Source organism: Dasypus novemcinctus, chromosome 6, assembly GCF_030445035.2.
Source record: "Dasypus novemcinctus isolate mDasNov1 chromosome 6, mDasNov1.1.hap2, whole genome shotgun sequence".
Classification (NCBI taxonomy): domain Eukaryota; kingdom Metazoa; phylum Chordata; class Mammalia; order Cingulata; family Dasypodidae; genus Dasypus; species Dasypus novemcinctus.
Genome location: NC_080678.1, coordinates 110,662,396 through 110,679,825, shown reverse-complemented (window position 1 = coordinate 110,679,825; position 17,430 = coordinate 110,662,396). Strand labels below are relative to the sequence as shown.

Below are 17,430 nucleotides of genomic sequence, written 5' to 3'. Positions count from 1 at the left end.
TGCGGCTTGCACCTGCAGTTCTCAGTCCTGGCCCCTTGGAACTCACATGAGCCACATGGTTCCTTTGAATCTGAGCACTTTCTGAATTTACCTGTACAACATCCTACACATTTTTTAAAAAATTATTAAACATAAAAGCAAAATTGCAGTGTTAAAAATACATAGCTCTTATCGAAACAGACAAGTAATTTTGTTCTATTATAAATTTTGCCAACTATGTAGAAAAATTAATAGGAAAGTACAATGAGCACCCATAAACCTACCATCTGGATTCAACATTTTACCAAGTTGTTTTTTCCTGTCTGAAAGGAAGTTGCAGATATGACATTTTACTCCAAACAACTTCAGCACATACCTCTCAAAATAAGGCTATTCCCTTACACAAGAAAATAATTCACTATTATCATCTGAATAACTAGATATTATTATATGATAACATCATATTAGATGGTATTCAAATATACCCTACTGCCCCCAAAATATACTTTTGTATATAAATATACAGTTATAGCTGCTTTTTGTTTTAAGCCAGGATCCCATCAGGGCTCACGCACGCCCTACATGTTGTGAAACAAGCTTCCGGCAATGCTGAGAAGTAGAGCTGGGGTCCGCAGAGCTGAGGCTTTGTCTGTGTCCCAGACAATGAGAGCAGAGCCAGGCACAGGGAGGGAGCCTCACCTTTAGGAGAGAGAGGGTCAAGGAGTCCTGGCAGCTCCGCAGCAGAGATTCACATTCGTTCAGAGACTTGTTGTCCAGTGCAATGCCATTGATCTAGGACCAAACAGAGAGCCCATCAAGCTCACCCGCAGGGCGGCCCCGGGCAGACCCCAGGCAGGGGCATGGCCCGGCTGCCATCCTAGGGGAGCAGGCCTGGTTCTGTAAGGCCACACCTTCTGGAGTGGGCAGATGAGAGAAAGCCGCTCAGTGGTAAGACACAAGGAGCCAGGCACAAGGAGCCAGGCAAAGGCTTCTGAGGCCAGTGAAACACACACCCTTAAAGTTACTCCAGGGAAAAATGCCTGTCCGTCTGGGGCCAGAGCCCCAAAGACCTTAGGGGGTCATTTCTGTCCCACCACTTCCTGCTGCGTGATGCTGGATGCAGCTCAGAGCTTCCAAGTCCCATTCCTTCATATTAAAAAATGGAAAATAAACTCAAACCCCTCCCAGAGGCAGTGAGGAGACTGGAAACACGGTTGCAAAAGACTTTGTAAACCGAAAGGAGCCACGTGAAATGAAGGCTCATCTCTCAACCCTTGTCCCTGAATCTCTGCCAACAGCCCTCCAGGCATGTCCAGACCTATTTTTTTTTTTTTTTGAGGTCCTGGAGCTGGGGATTGAACTCAGGACCTCAGGTGTGGGAAGCCGGTGCCTAACCACCGAACCAGACTGGTTCTCCTGAGTGCTTTGTTTGTTATTTTGCCCAGGGACCAAGCCCAGGACCTCCCTGGGCTTGTATGAGAAGCAGGTGCTCAACTGCTTGAGCCACATCCACTCCCCCGATCTTTTTAAAAAGGGCATGTACAATGTGTGAATGGTTAAACAAACCGTGGTACTTTCATGCCATCAATTAACACTCGGCAATAAAAAGGAACAAACAGCCGATACACAGAGTACCCTGGATGGCTCTCAAAGGCATGAGCCTGAGCGGAAGGAGCCAATCTCAGAAGGTCACATACTGCAGTTCAACTGTACAACATTTTCAAAATGGCAAAATCACAGAGATGGAAACCAGATGAGTGGTTGCCAGGTTTAGGAATGGTGGGAGGGGAGGGCTGGCTGTTACTACAAAGGGTCAACTCGAGGGCGAGCTTTGTGCAGATGAACAGTTGTGTGTCTTGACTACACTCGTGGTTCCATGCAACCACACGTGCTGGAATGGCACAGAACCACACATACACATCGTACAGCTGTCCACTCCCTGGTCGAGATGTTCTAGTTGTGTAAGATGTAGCCCTGGAGGGAGAATGGGTAAAGGATACATGGGAGCTCTCTAGGTTCTCTTTGCAATTTCCTGTGACTCTATAATTATTTCAAAATCAAGTTAAAAAAAAGTATATGGAGGGTGATTATCAAAGTGGAGGATTAATTTGGTTATTGCTCTCCTTGTAACTTTTCCACGACTTAACATTTTTCACAATGGTCGTTTTAATATGCTTTTAAACCCCAGCTCAAAAGAAAATCTGAGAAAAACTGGCAAAGATGTGAAGCAGGGAGCTCTCTCATACACTGCAGGTGGGACTGAAAAGGCCAGGAGTGGGAAGATCCTATCAACTGCTAAATGCACAGGGCTCCTGGCCGAGCAGTAACACCAGGAATTTACCCCATCGTACACTTTCCAGGACAGCCTGGAGCCCTCTCCAGCAGTACTTGTAAAGACAAAGATGTCTTCAAAGGAATGCAGAGTGCTGCAGGCACTATAGAAAACAGTAAAGAGATTTCTCAAAGAGTTAAACAATGAATTACCATGACTCTACAACTGCTCTCCTAGGTATACACCTAAAAGACCTGACAACAGGGACACAAACAGATACTTAGACACATGTTCACAGCAGCATTACTCACACTGTTAGCCAAAAGTAGAAGCAACGCAAGTATCCATCAGCAGAGCAATGGGTAAACAAATGTGGTCTAGACATACAATGGAATATCCTTCAGCCATAAGAAGGAATGAAGTTCTGACTCATGCTACAACATGGGTGAACCTTGAAGACATCATGTTGAGTGAAATAAGCCAGACACAAAAGGACAGATATTGCAGGATTCCTCTTATATGAAATATCTAGAATAAGCAAATTCCGATGAACAGAAAGTAGATTACAGGTCACCAGGGCTGGGGAGTTGTCTCAAGCGGACACAGAGTTTCTGTTTGGGGTGAGGGGGGAAAAGTCTTGGTAGTGATGGTGGTGATGGCAGCACAACATTGTGAATATGATTAATGCCACTGACATGTACTTAAAAATATTAAAATGGGAAATCTTATATATGTTACCAACATATATATTTAATTTTTAGGGAAAAAAATGTCCTAATGACCATCAGGAAGAGACTGGTTCCACAGCTTGTGCTGCTGCCGTCAAGGAACAGCATGAAGTTAGCAAAACGGGGAGGCAGACCGGGACATGCAAGTGTGCAAGGACCTCCAAGCCACGCCGCTAGAAACTAAAAGCAAGGCTGACACCTGAGCATGCTCTGATCCCATCTGGATGAAAAGGCAGAGTAGGAAATACCCATGTTTTAAATATTTCTGCAAGAAAACCCAATCAACTGTTAACAGTGGCTGCCGTGGGAGGTTGCCGAGGGAGGTTGGTAGATGCAGAGTCTGGAACTGGAGGAAGAGTTATTTTCACTGCCAGCACTATGACTGGAATTTTGTGGGTATATCATGAAAAAGTTTAAGACATTTTCAAGTTCAGAAAGTGAGTTTAAAATATTAAATGTGCATGCCCTATGACTCAGAGTAGAGTCGCCAGAGAGAGAATCATGTACCCAAAGCAGCTATGCACACAGGTGACGTTTGGTGTAGAACTGTGCGCAATTGCAAAAACTGGAAATGATGCCTATGTCACCGGCAAGGGAGGGGGCTTTACATTACACATAATCCAACAGAACATCACTGAGGGGATAGAAATGAGACTCGATATGGAAAGACAGCCACAATGTAGAGGGCAAATTGTAGAGTAACACAGTATGAGCTCACGTACTCAGAAAGAAACACACACCCACCAGAGCCCTGTACGTGCACACGTGGGTTTGTATAAGCACTTAGGGTCTGGGGGCACATCCAGCAAGTGGGGGCAGAGATTAGCTCTGGGAGCAGGACTGAAGGAAAGAGCCGGACCACTTTTCACTGTATGCATGTATCTATCACTTGAAGATTTTACAGCAAGTCTTACTTTGACAATAAAAAAATGAAAGAAATAAAGGATATAATGTTTAGTATGAAAGATCCAAAAAGTTACACACCAATGACATCAACTTGTGAAAAAAAAGTTCTCCTAAATGTACATTCATGCATAGAATACAGGCTGCAGGGAAATTCATAAAAATGTTAAGGAAGCTTTTCTACAGGTGGTAGCTATACAAGTGACTTTTATTTCCTCCGTTTTCTGTATTTCTTAAGTTTCTAAAATAAATAGAAACACATCATCAAGACATCAGGATCAAAAATCTTTTTTTTTTAGAGGTACTGGGGATTGAACCTGGGACCATGGCAAGCAGGAGCTCAAACCACTGAGCTATACCCGCTCCCCCCAAAATTATTTTTAAATGTTCACACAGAGCAATGCCCAAGAACATTTCTTTCTCAAACCTTCCAACTGTAATTCAACTGTCTGTCTGCAGCGGGTCACCCTGGCCCTAACCTCGTCCCAGCAAGACTTGCCACCACAATCCTGTCTCCCACTGCAAGAGACCCTTCCTTGGCAGCAGGGCTCCCAGGTACCACGGCGGCGGCGTACACTCCATTCTCCAGGCTGACGCCGCTGTCTGCAAGCACAAGGCAGACCGCGGTCACCGCCTGGCCCAGCCAGTCATGGTCCTGCCTCATCTTTGCTAACCAGACATCAAAAAGGGGGGTGCTGTCCGACTGCACCCTGCCCGAGCCGGCACCCTGCCCAGGTCAGGCCCCGGATGCAATGCACATCTGGTGAACTGAATCAAGCATGCAAAGGGAGACCAGCAAGACCAGAAGGGGAAGGCGCGTGGGCAGCGCTGGAATGACATCCACGCCTTGCCCCTGCAACGAGACCCATCACCTGCCTGAAAGGAGGTGGCACCCTGCCCCCTCTGCCGGCCCCTGTACCTTCGTGTCCACTTATGTTGATGTGCAGTGGCGTGACCACCTTCCCACCCAGGGACTTATGCCACCGCACCACCATGTTGATGGCCCCCCCTCCGTTGAGGAGCGCCTTGACCGCCTGCTTCTTGTCCTTGTTGATGAGATCCACATCGTTAATTCGCAGCAGCCAGTCATTGACCCTGAGGAGGGGCAAAGCCAGGTCAGCAACTTCGCTCACGCCGGACCAGCTGTGCCTGTTTGGAAAGCGGGGACCCCCTGTACGTCCAGAAAGATTTCCTCTTCCCAGCACGTAATGGCTAAACTATTAGGTTGGTGCAAAAGTAATTGCAATTTTGCATTGCTGAAATTTGCCATTTGATACTGGAATACATTCTTAAGTAACTGTGGTTATGTTATACATCATTTTAATGTACATTTCTAGTTTTATGGTTTTTTGCTAATGACATTACTTGCTGTTTATTTTGTATTTATTTTGACTATGGAAATGATGTTAGAAAAAAAAATTCAAGTGATTTTCTTACTTGAGTTCAGAATTGGTTGTAAGGCAGCAAAGACAACTCACAACATGAACACCACACTTGGCCCAGCAACTGCTAACGAACATACAGTGCAGTGTTGGTTCAAGAAGTTTTGCAAAGGAGATGAGAACCTTGAAGATGAGGAGCATAGTGGCTGGCCACTGGAAGTTGACAACAACCATTTGAAGGCAATCGTCAAAGCTGATCCTCTTACAACTATAAGAGAAGTTGCCAAAGAACTCAATGTTGACCGTTCTATAGTTGTTCAGCATTTGAAGCAAATTGGAAAGGTGAAAAAGCTTGATAAGTGGTGCCTCAAGAGCTAACCGAAATTCAAAAAAATCATCAAAGTGTCATCTTCTCCTTTTCTACGCAACAATAAGGAACCATTTCTCGATGGGATTGTGATGTGCAACGAAACGTGGATTATATATGACAACCAGGAATGACCAGCTCAGTGGTTGGACCAAGAAGCTCCAAAGCACTTCCCAAAGCCTAATTTGCACCACAAAAGGTCATGGTCACTGTTGGTTGGTCTGCTGCCGGTCTATCAACCACAGCTTTCTGAATCCCAGCGAAACCATAACATCTGAGAAGTATGCTCAGCAAATCGATGAGATGCACTAAGACTGCAATGCCTACAGCCAGCACTGGTCAACAGAAAGGGCCCAAGTCTTCTCCATGACAATACCCAACCACACGTCGCACAGCCAATGCTTCAAAAGGGAAAGAACTGGGCTACTAAGTTTTGCCTCGTCCGCCATATTCATCTGACCTCTCACCAACTGACCACCACTTCTTGAAGCATCTTGACAACTTTTTGCAGGGAAAATGCTTCCACAACCAGCAGGATGCAGAAAATGCTTTCCAAGAGTTCATCAAATCCCGAAGTAAGGATTTTTATGCTACAGGAATAAACAAACTTATTTCTCATTGGCAAAAAAGTGTTGATTGTAATGGTTCCTATTTTGAGTAATAAAGATGTGTTTGAACCTAGTTATAATGATTTAAAATTCATGGTCTGAATCACAATTACTTTTGCACCAACCTAACAGCAGACTTAGAGCTGGGCTGCCTGGACTGAGTTCCACCCAACCTTGAGTGACCTTCCGCAAGTGACGTAGGCCCTCTGTGCCTCAGTGTCCTCATCTGTAAAAGGGGAGTAATAAAGCATCTTCCTCATAGGATGGTAAAGATTAATGAATTTATTTATATACATGGAGCAAACAGTAAGGACTGTGGAAGCACACAGTATTTTCAGTCATTCCTATTCCAAGGCATGAGCAGGCATGCCCTACGCTTTTACTCATTCCACCGAGACCTTTCCTAGTCAGAGGAGCAAGCGGCAGCACCTTGGTGACAGGGGGAAAGCAGAGGCAGAGGCAACTGAGAGGCAGGGAGGTTCCTATAAGAACAAAATTAGCAGCCGCGCCTGCAGGCCTTGGACGGACGCCCCGCAGGCACACGGGTTTAGTCGCTGTCTGGCGCTCTCGGGGCCCGCTGGGAGATGGCCCCTTGCATTGGGTTGGAGGGGACCCCTTCCCTCCAGGGCCTGGGGCTCCTCGGCTCTTACCTTAACCTGCCATCAGCACCACTCCCTTTGTCCACTTTAGTGACAAATATGCCGCAGTCCCCCGGGAAGCAGGGCTCGTTCACGCCTCCTGCCATTTCAAACCCGAGTGCCTTCAAATCCACATCCTCCTGTCAAAGCAGCAGCAGCACACTTGACCGAGCACCAAGGAGGAAGGTTTGGCTCTCAAACCCCCAAGTCCCCTCACCGTGCCTGACGGAGCCCGGGCCCCCGGCTGGAAACCTGCGAACAGCTGCCCCGCCTGTCAGCCACTGCAGACAGACACACGTCCTCGTGGCACCACCTCCCCCCTACTCTCTGCTCCTCTCTCTGCCTTCCGCGTGCATGCTGGCATCTGCCATGTGACACAGGGGACCGACGTGCTGCCACCCAGCTTGGGGGCCACACTCACACTCCCCAAAGGCAACTCACCGTCTCCCTCTCAAACTCTACCACTTCCGTTTCCCACTCCATGGAATCCGTGTCGATGGCCGAGTCGTGGGAGCTGTGGGCCATCAGCTGTCGGAACCGGGCCTCCTTCTCTAACTGGGATTCCATCTGCTCCCTGCGGAGAGGGTCATGGGGAAGCTCTCTGGGCGGGGAAGCACCCAGCCTGTCCCAGCTCCCAGCCCAAACCGAATGCACTCCTTTCCCCCTCCCCTCACACTGGCTTCCCAATCAATCTGGAGGGTCAGTCATGGCCCCTTCAGTCTCAGTGGGTTTTCACGGTGGTTGGTTACTGTGTTTTTTTAAGGAAGACTCAAATCCTTTACAAATTGATCTATACATTCGATGCATTTCCTACCAAAATTCCACCAAGATTTTTTCTTGTAGACATGAATGAGACTATCTAATATTTATACAGAAGAGAAAAGGAACTAAAATAACCAAAACAATTTTGAAAAGTGTGGCAGTTTGATATTACTGAGGAATTCCAAAAAGAAATACTGATTATGTTTGTAAACTGGTCTGTTCCTCTGGGCTAGTGATACCCTTAAATTGTGTTGAATTTAGGTTTCACTTTTACTTGATTAAATTATGATTAGGGCTTGGATTGGGCCAGTAGGATGTGGGGGCAGACTCACAGAAAACAACAAGGCAGAGGAGGCAGTTAAGAGTTTTGGATGCTGGAGCCCTGGGAAGTAAACACACAGGAGAGGAACAGAGAGGAATAGATACGGTAGAGACCCCAGGAAGAGAGAGAGCCTGACGGTCCATAGCTGACCTTGTGGAAGGAAGAGAGCAGCTGAGACTGGAGAGAGAGATGGGACTTATACCAGCGATACTGGAGGAAACTGGGACATGGAGCCTTGATGGGGGGAAGGAGGTGGAACTCGAAGACGAGGCAGCCATCGTGCTCCACCATGTGGCAACTTTGGTGAGGGAAGTACCTTACGCTTTATGGCCTGGTGACTGTAAGCTTCTACCCCAAATAAATACCCTTTTAAAAGCCAATATATTTCTGGTACTTTGTCTCAACACCACTTTGGCTAATACAAAAAGGAAGAATAAATTGCGGACTCACTACCTGACTTCAAAACATATTATATACTACATTGATTGGGACTGTGTGGTACTGACACAGATCAATGGTATGAAATAGAGAGCCTAGAAACAGACCCTCGCAAGCAAAGGGCAACGGATTTTTAACAATGTGGATGAAACCAACGCCAGTAGTGGAAGGATGGTCCGTTCAACAAACAGTGCTGGAGCACCTGAACACCACAGGCAAAAAAGTAATGATCTAAACCTCAAAACTTCTATGAATTAACTCAAAATGGATCATGGGTTCAATTTTTAATTTAATTTTGTAGATTTAAATGTAAAATTTAAAACCACAAAACTCTGAGAAGGACATATAGGAGAAAATTTTCAAGACTTGGGCTAGGGGAAGATAAAAAGGACTTTCGTGAAATTAAAAACTTCAGCTCTGCAAAAAGCCATGAAAAAGATGACAAAAGACTCAATATCCTGATGACTTGCATGTGATGCCCCTTCTTCCTAAAACCCAAACCCCCTTTCCGGGTTCATCGGTGTGACCCTTCAGCCCCAGGGACGCTCTTTTGTAACCTGCTCGATTCCTGCTCAAGTGTGCCCTCCCCCAAGCCCACAGCTCTGGCCGGCCCGAGGTCTTTCTGGCCATCTCCAAAGGCTGCTTGGCCTTCCTGGGACACCGCCAGTCCCCACCCCAGACCAGGTGAAGGGTGCTTCCACCAAGGTCCCACAGCCCTCGGCCAGCGCTCTGCATTTAATGCGTGCTGCACTCGCCCCCGCTGTCATCTGATCGGGTGCACACCTGTGCTCCCACAGGCTGGGGGCTTCCTCGGGAACAGCACTGACCCCTCGTCAGCATCACGGGTTAGAGAACTTAGGAGCTTAGCAGAGAGAAGGTACAAATCCAAGTATGCCAAAGGAACAAATGGAAGATGCTTGAAAGTTCCCGGCATCTCTGGTGCAATTAAAATGCAAAACCTTCTCCCAGGTTCAAGCTCCAGAGGTTCCAGGATTTAACTTAATTTAGATCCATTGCTCATGAGAGCCAAGGCAGGCGCCTGGCAGGGGGAGCTGGACACTTAGGTTCCAAACGCCTGAGACTTTTCTTAGAGCACTCAAACCCTGGAGATTCTGGTTTGATTTTTCAAAATAAATATTAGGTTTTACTGAATGGAGGAGGAAGCACTGTCAACTCCCTCAAAGGCCACCACTCAAGTGTGTGCAGGCTTGTACACTCACACAACACACCAGCTCTTACCTCCCCTTCCCCACACTATCAGCATAGGAAAACTTCCAATGTACAGAGAACCACTGCTTCTCAAGTTCAAGTTCTCTATTACACTGATGGGTATCGGGCTCTGCCACTTTCTACGGTTAAAGTGTGATCTTTCTTTTATCAACCACTGCTAAAGGCCACCATGCCTTAAATGGCTCTCCTGGGAGCAAGCTGGAACCACAGGGAGGATGTCTGATACCCCAAAGATTCTCCTCTAAATGGACAGCCTCATAACACAAGCAGAGTGGACGGATGAGCCTGAGATATGCTGCCTTGGAAACACTGACTCACAGTCATGACTATTTTCATTGTTGACATATTTGTTTCTCTAACGGCCCCATCTGTCCAGCTCCTCCTAGGGACTTTGCTGGCTCAGCACTGTCTGCCCACGGCTGTCCAGAGGGCCTGGCCCATACCGAGGACATCCTCAACCAACATCACAGAATGAATGAATGGCTGGCAAGTCCCCAGGCAGACTGCCCGGACAGACTACATTGCAAGGCTTTCCTCCTTTGTGCCTTCACACATGGATCCTGCTGATGGAGGGGTTGGGGACACGTTCCGCAGCACTCTAAAGAATTTCTAGTGAGGGACGCAGATGTGGCTCAAGCAACTGAGCTCCTGTCTACCACATGGGAGGTCCCTGGTTCGGTTCCTGGTGACTCCTAAAGAAGACAAGCTGAAGTGATGGGTAGGTGCAACAGGGTGACACAACAAGGGACACAAGAAGAAAAACACAATGAGAGAGACACAACAAAGCAGGGAACAGAGGTGGCTCAAGCGATGAGGTGCCACCCTCCCACACCGGAGGTCCTGGGTTCAGTTCCCAGTGCCTCCTGAAGAAACAAGGAAGACAAATGGACACAGCGAGTGCAAACAATGAGGGGATGGGGAGCAATAAATCTTTTTAAAAAAAGGCGGCACTTAGACCTGCCCTACGGACTGACGGAGCGGGGCAGAGAGAAGAACATGGTGCCCAGGCTGCATGCGGGGAAAAGCCCTTGCCTCATCCCCAAGGCGCCCACCCCAGCGTACTTGAGCTCCTTGAGCTCCCAGCTGATGTCATTCTTCTGCTTGCGCGTGTCGTCCAGGCTGCGCAGGGCCTCGGCCAGCTCGCTCACCGCCTGGTCCCGCTCCCGCCGCAGGTTGTCACACAGCATCCTGGCAGAGAGGGGGCAGCGGGCAAGGTCAGCACAAGAGGCATGGAAAGCTTGAGGGCCTGCGATGGACACTCCTAGATACACAGAAGGAGGCTGGGGAGCCAGGGGGTGATCATCCAGGCCGGGCCCATCATGAGACAGAGGGGACAGGGAGGACCCCCGAGCAAGCAGCATCAGGTTCCAGGCTCTTCCCACTGTTTCCCCCTCAACGTGCCTGGAGTTACAGACCACCCTCCTCCCCGCCCCACCCTCCTGCAGATGCTCACTCCCACCTGGCTCAAGACCCACCTGGGAGGTCTCTTCCATGAGCCCCCCTGCCCACCTGGCAGCCTGTGCTGCAGAGCCCATGTGTCTAGGAGCTTTCTGGAGCCACCCCCCAACCCACAGCCAGGCAGGAGCCCCAGGCTCACACCTCTGCAGGTCTGAGCCCCTCCAGGGCACAGGCCAGGCATGGCATGGCTCTACTAAAGCAAACTGTGGCTTTGAGGACCCTAGGACTACCTCAGCTGTTCCAGAGAGGAGGTGGGCATGGGCAGCCTTGGCAACATGGGAGCCTGGGCTCTGTGCCACTTCTGGAACCGCCTGATGCTGCTGTGCCCAGGGGCTGGTCCCCACCTTTCCATGGCCCCAAACCCCACACCCGGGCCCTGAGCAAGGACTGCACCCGGAGAAACCACGGAGAGGGTCAGAGCAGGGTCAGAGCGGGAGCAGACAGGGAGCCCACCACCCCTTCCCCACCCCCGCCGGGGCCTCCCTGGCCACACCCTCCAGCCCACACTGCGCACTAAGGGGCTCCCAACCGGCAGGGTCCCCGGGGGGGGCGGTGCCTACCGGATGCTGTCGTGCTCTGCCACGATCTTGTCTTGCTCCTGGAAGGCCCAGTCCCGCCGGCACTTGGCCACATCTGCCTCCTGGAGGGCTTCCTTCAGCTCCTGGCACAGAGCCTTGCACTGCTTTCGAAGGATTTCAACCTCGTTGGCTCTCCTGGCATCCATTGTCACTGTGTCTTTGATCTGGGGGAGGTGAGGGGACAAGCAGAGGGGACTTTTGTGGGGCTTTCTGGCTCCTACCAGGATCAGGGCTGGAGCCGAAGCTCTAGGTTTGGGGGAGGCGCGGATCACAGCCACAGCCAAAGCCAACAGCCGCTCCTTCTCCTGGGCCCGCAACCCCCATGTCCACAGCCACGGCTCGGGCTCCCGATGAGGGGCCCAGTCCACGCCCGGCTCAGCGGAGGCCCCGGCTGAGGGCTTTGTCAGAGGCCCTGGCCAGCCCCTAACTGGCTTCTATCTGCAAGAGCGTGCTACATCTCTCTAAAGGGCTGGCAACAAAACATCATGGGGCGAGGCTGCACTGCCCACATGCTCCAGGCAGGAAAAGAATGCTTGCCCCACCTTCTGTGTCTGCCATACTGGTTTTTATAATCTGGCAGACTGCATTATTTTTAAAGGCTAAAACTCCAGGAATTTTTGCTGAAGAACTGTTTATCTCAGCTTGCTTAAAAAGCTGAAATATGAAGCATCTGCATCTTGGCACCTCCTCAAAGAATTGCATGCTCTACTAAAATCTCAAATTGAACTTTTATAAGCACTCATGTAGAAAGCTCTCTCTATGCTTCTACAAACCTTAAGAAGGGGAAAAGGTGAAATGACAAAGCAAGTGTCTAGTGCAAAAACCATCTCTGCTTCGAGCTCAACGGCAAGCCGCGTATGACCATGACATTCATTTCCACATGGGCCATCTCCACCTCTGCATAAGGCCAAGGAAGACAAATGAAGAGCGTACCCAGCTACCTCTCCATGGAAGAGAAGAGAACCGCCTCTGCTGAAAACAAATTCAAAAAGACCTCGGGTCCTCACCAAGACACCAGGACGAAGGAGACAGGGGAAGATCCTAGGCGTCACCCTGGAGCTGCCCCCACCTCTCAAGCAGCATCGGAAAGGGCTGGGGCAACTGCACCACAAATACGCCGGAAATCAGCAAGGCCTCTGACCCACTCTGCTCAGACCTCACATTTCACAAGATCAATTTCAATCACTTTACTTTCCATTTTCCGCAGTTCTCTTCACTCTTATGCAGTGTTCAGTTTGCTATTTTGAAAGGAAACCCTTATTTGTATTACTCTTATGTCAAGTGTTATAATAAGCAACACGTTCAGCAATCACACTCTTAAAACCTGCCGTTTTACTCAATGCTCAGGATTCATCGAGTTCAGGATCTGAGAGGTCTTAGTACCTAGTTCCACTCTGGTACGGAGCCATCTCACTTTGCTGTCCAGAGGTGGAGACCCCAAGGGGAGGTGGCTTTCCCCCTTCCCCTCTCCCTCCCCCTGGGCCCCTCAGCCCTGTGGGTCCCAGAAGTGAATTCACCCAAAAAGACTATTTCCTTGTAAGCAGCACAGCAGCTCTGCACCTGGGTCTGTGGAGGGGGGCACGAAGGCGGTAACTCATAAGGAGCGCTGCAATTCGGGAGCTGAGAGGCCCCGAGAGGGCCCTCTGTGGGAGCCTGGTTTGCTGCCGAGGAACCTCAGGATCCGAGAGGCCCCCAAGGCCCCCGCTGGTGGGAGCGCTGAGCCCGGACCCCGGCCTTCCAACTCTCACTCCAGAGTTCCTCCCTCTACACCATGCACCCCCCAAGGTCTCTCCCCACAGCCCCTGGGCGGGGCTGGGGCCCCAGGTTGGGGAAGAACATGCTGGCTTTCCCACCACTCGTGGGGCCCAGGCCTGAGGCCAATTCAAAAGGCCCCCGGGCTGCAGCCCAGCCCCCCAGACGCTCCTCTCAGAGTCCCGTCTCCTGCTGCCTTCCCTGCCCCTGAATAGCTCCAAAACTCCTTCCTGCTCCTTTCCTCTCCCGCACTGCTCAGGCTCTCTCCACCACAGCTGAGCTCCGCTCCTAAAGGGGCACTGCGGTTGCCCGGGCGATGGGGGGGCAGGGACGCAGCAGCCACTGTGCCAGGCAGCCACGCCATCCTTTCTGTGAGCTGGGGGCTCGGTCAGAGGGGCCTGACCTGGGAAGCGACCCAGCACCTGGGGAGAACTTGTGACCAATGGCAGTGCCCACCCCACCCCCCACTGCCCCAGGCAGCACCTTGGTCCACCAGAGGGCCACAAGCCCCAACTGGACCAGGTCAGCTGATGGCCAGAGGCTGGGGGCATGGTCCAGGACAGGCCCACGCAGCAGCTGGGAAGCAGAAGGGAAGGCAGAGGGATCTGGTGTCCAGAGCTGACCCGACACCCAGAGCAGACCCAGATTCTGGAGAGGACCTGGCGTCCACAATGGGCCTGGCGCCCAGAGCAGAGCTGGTCCCAGGGCTGGGCAAAGGCCTTGACTGGTCTCCGGACCTCCCGGGCCCCTCCTGCCCATTCAAGAGAAAGGCATGGGAAGGGGAGTGGACCAAGGGAAGGAAAGCAGAAGGGAAGGAGGGAAGAGAGGTGCAGAGAGAAGGGCAGAGACTGCCAGGGAAGCCTGAATCGCACCAGAGACAAAAAGCAGCTGATTCTGAGATCTGGGGGGCAGGTCACCATGGCAGAGGTCCTGGACAGGGCACTGTGGTGAGGCATGGAAAGCAGGGAGGTGTGCCCAGGGAGAGGGTCAGACCCAGGACGGCCCAGGCCACAGGGTGAAGTGGCGCATCTGGAGGCCAGGCAAAGTGCAGAAGGGAGCCGAGCATTTCAGCCCTGGAAGCCCTTGGCTGCGGGGGAAGGGAGAGGCTCTCCTCTCCCGCCTGCCGATTTGGAACAGAGCCTAGAAAAGATTCCAGCTCAGCTGGCCGGCAGGCTCCATGCTCAGCCAAGACCCCCCCCCACAGTCCAGGAAGCGCACTCTGTTCTCGAGTGCACTGGGCAAGCAGCCGGCGGCAGTGAGCTCGTTCCTGGAGCTAGCACCCAGGGCAAGGCGGGCATTGATCTGCCCACACTCCCTGTGCTTTCAGACTTCCTCAAAGGGCACAACTCCTCCAGCGGCAGGCGCCCCCCAGGCAGCCCCGCCGCCCCACTGCGCGTCACCTGCGCGATCCACTTTTCTGCGTCTGCTCTTCCTTGACCCTTTTGTTTACTTACTGACTCAGTCATTTTCAGTTTTCTTCCTAGTCATTTTGTTTCCCTTTCTGATATGGACAATATCCACTCACCCCCACCCCCAAAATTAAGTACTTAAATCCCAGAAGGGGAAAATGAGTTGATAGTTTTCCTGGGACCATTACTGAGTTCTAATGCATTAACTTTGCTTATTAGAAATTCCTTCAACATCTTTTCAAAAAATCCATCAACATAAAAGGTATACCCTATTGTGTTTCAACCACCAGCTAGAGAAGTCTCAGTCCTTTTGAATGAAATTGCCATTATGTGACCCTCTTTTACCTACAAAAACATGATTTCCTATGGTTCAACCTGATATACACAGGGCAGTAAGCTTCCGATGAGAATAATACTAACCTTAATAATAAAAGTAGAGTCAAGTTGTTCCTAAGTCTCATGGGGCCCACTCTACGTGCTTTTTCTACATTCAACCATTTGATCGTCACAGCCCTGGGAGGCAGCTGCCACTGTCTTCCCCACTTGGCAGGTGAAGAAGCCAAAGCATAGAGCGGCCCCCGGCTGCGGAGGTCCCCTGCAAGCACAAGGCTGTGTCCCTCGCATGCCCGCGGTCCCTGGCACCCCTGGCATCCCCGGCACAGGAAGAAAGCCTCGTGGGGCCCTGGACGCCTCTCAGGCACCAGCCCTGCGCCATGCTTGGTAGAGGGGAGGGGTCTGGCTGTGACCACCCAGTGCCCACCTCCCCCTGCCAAGCTGCCCCACCCATAACACCTTGCTTCTTGTTTCTCACAGACCAACCTTAAAACCTACATTCTGACTGAGCTGCCAAGGAAAGCAGCAACGTGGAGAGGCATAAACAGATGGTTTTGATGGGGAGAACATTCACTACGATCAAGTTCAGCAGCACACAGCAGAGCTGAAAGATGTAAAAGGGAAGCTCAAATACGGGGGGAGCTCCTGCTGGACACAGATGGCCTTGGGGTCAGCAGTGACCATGAGGAAGGCCTGGGGTGACCAGGTAGGAAGTCTTCAAAAACTCCACACTGAAGGCACAGGATTCCAGCAGAGTGGCCCAATGCTGGTGCTAATGAGCAAGCCTTCCCTTGACCCTGGAGGTAAGGCCCCCAGGGAGCAAGGCTTGAGGAGAAGGGTCTTGGGGTCAACCCAGGATAACATCTTCCCGGAAGAACGCTGACCACCCCTTTAATAAGCAAATGCCCACGACTGAGGGAACACTTCCAGACCCATCGACAGCTTTGGGGACTTGGTTGGCATCTTTCTCCTTCACGAGCAAGCCCTTGCTCTAGCCCCTGACTTTTCAAGATTATCTACTACTGCTTCACCATGGGTCTGGGAGTGAGGGTGCCTGGGCAGCGTCCGAAACTCAGCCAGCGTTTCGGGCGAAAATGAGCAGGCCTTCGTGCCAACTCGGAAGGCAGCTTCTGACCGGCCACTGTGCCCACTGCAGCCCCCTCCTCCCTGGCTGCTTTAGAAGATGCTGGACGGCCACCGTCCCCCTGCCTACCTGTCACAGTGCCTCCATCTCCTCGCTGGCCGCCTTCTTCTCAGATGTGCTGCTCTTGAGCTTGGACTCGGCCAGCTCCACCTCGGTCTGCAGCTTGTCCAGCTCAGAGATGACCTGGTCCCGCTCGCTCATGATGAGCTTGTACTCGCTGTACACTGCATCCCGCTCCTCCTTGTACTTCTCCGACTCCTTGGCGGTCTTTGCCTGCGTGGTCCGCAGCTCCACCAGCTCTGACTGCAGCAGCTCCATCTCCCACTGCAGGTCCTTGTTCTGGGTCTGAACACTGGTGGCCTTGTTCAGCTCGTGGTGGATTGCCTTGAACCTAGGGGAGTGGTGCCCAGGGCACCGGGGAGGGGCGGGGGGCCTGCCCAGGCAGCTGCTAGGCCGAGGCCACTGTGCTGGACCGCCTTTCTCCCACACCCCCGACAAAGGAAAGTTATGGAGTCCTGGTGTCCGTGAACCTAGAATCTTTCTCAGCCTTTAACAAATACCAGAAGCTGAGCTGAGGATTTTACGCCTCCCGTTTTACTAGAAATAACACCTTATATCTTCCACAGCCAAGCCATGTTCTTTAAAAAATAAAAATAAAGGCTGCAGCAGCCCAGCACACGGGAGCTCAAAGCAGCTTGGATCTAAGTTGAGTCTGACCACCACGTTTTCACAGACACTAAGGCCTCAAGTCAGTCAGCACAGAGACCACAGCTCCAGCCAGCCCCGTGCAAGGCAGCCCTGCAAGTCAGGGCCTGCAGCGCGAGACTGGCATTCTCAAAGGCTGTTCCTCGAAACCCCAATCCTGCACAGGGTCCCACTAAACATGCTGGGTGCTCTGGAGGCTTATGTTTGGGAACACTGCATCCTGTGCCCCACTCTTGGCAAGTCACATTGTGCAATACCAGAGTAAAAGGCCCCAAGAGGTCCTGATGTAAAGAAACCTGTCTGCAATTCAATCCAGCAATTTCCAAACCTATTTATCAAGAGAAAACGTCTACTTAAGAAGCCCAGGAAGACTGCTGAGAATTGGCGTTGTGCAGGAACGTTCCTTACGAAACACTATTTGG

General features: G+C 51.1%; 1 protein-coding gene across 1 annotated transcript in view; it reads right to left on the bottom strand.

Annotated features, from left to right (window-relative positions):
* Nucleotides 1-17,430, bottom strand: part of LOC131278787 (disks large homolog 5-like) — a 90,927-nt gene that overhangs the window by 24,790 nt on the left and 48,707 nt on the right. Inside the window, 8 exon segments of the mRNA XM_058299247.2 lie at nucleotides 679-771; nucleotides 4,382-4,485; nucleotides 4,802-4,977; nucleotides 6,890-7,017; nucleotides 7,319-7,451; nucleotides 10,692-10,817; nucleotides 11,648-11,829; nucleotides 16,373-16,694. Coding sequence (XP_058155230.1) covers nucleotides 679-771; nucleotides 4,382-4,485; nucleotides 4,802-4,977; nucleotides 6,890-7,017; nucleotides 7,319-7,451; nucleotides 10,692-10,817; nucleotides 11,648-11,829; nucleotides 16,373-16,694 — 1,264 coding nt within the window.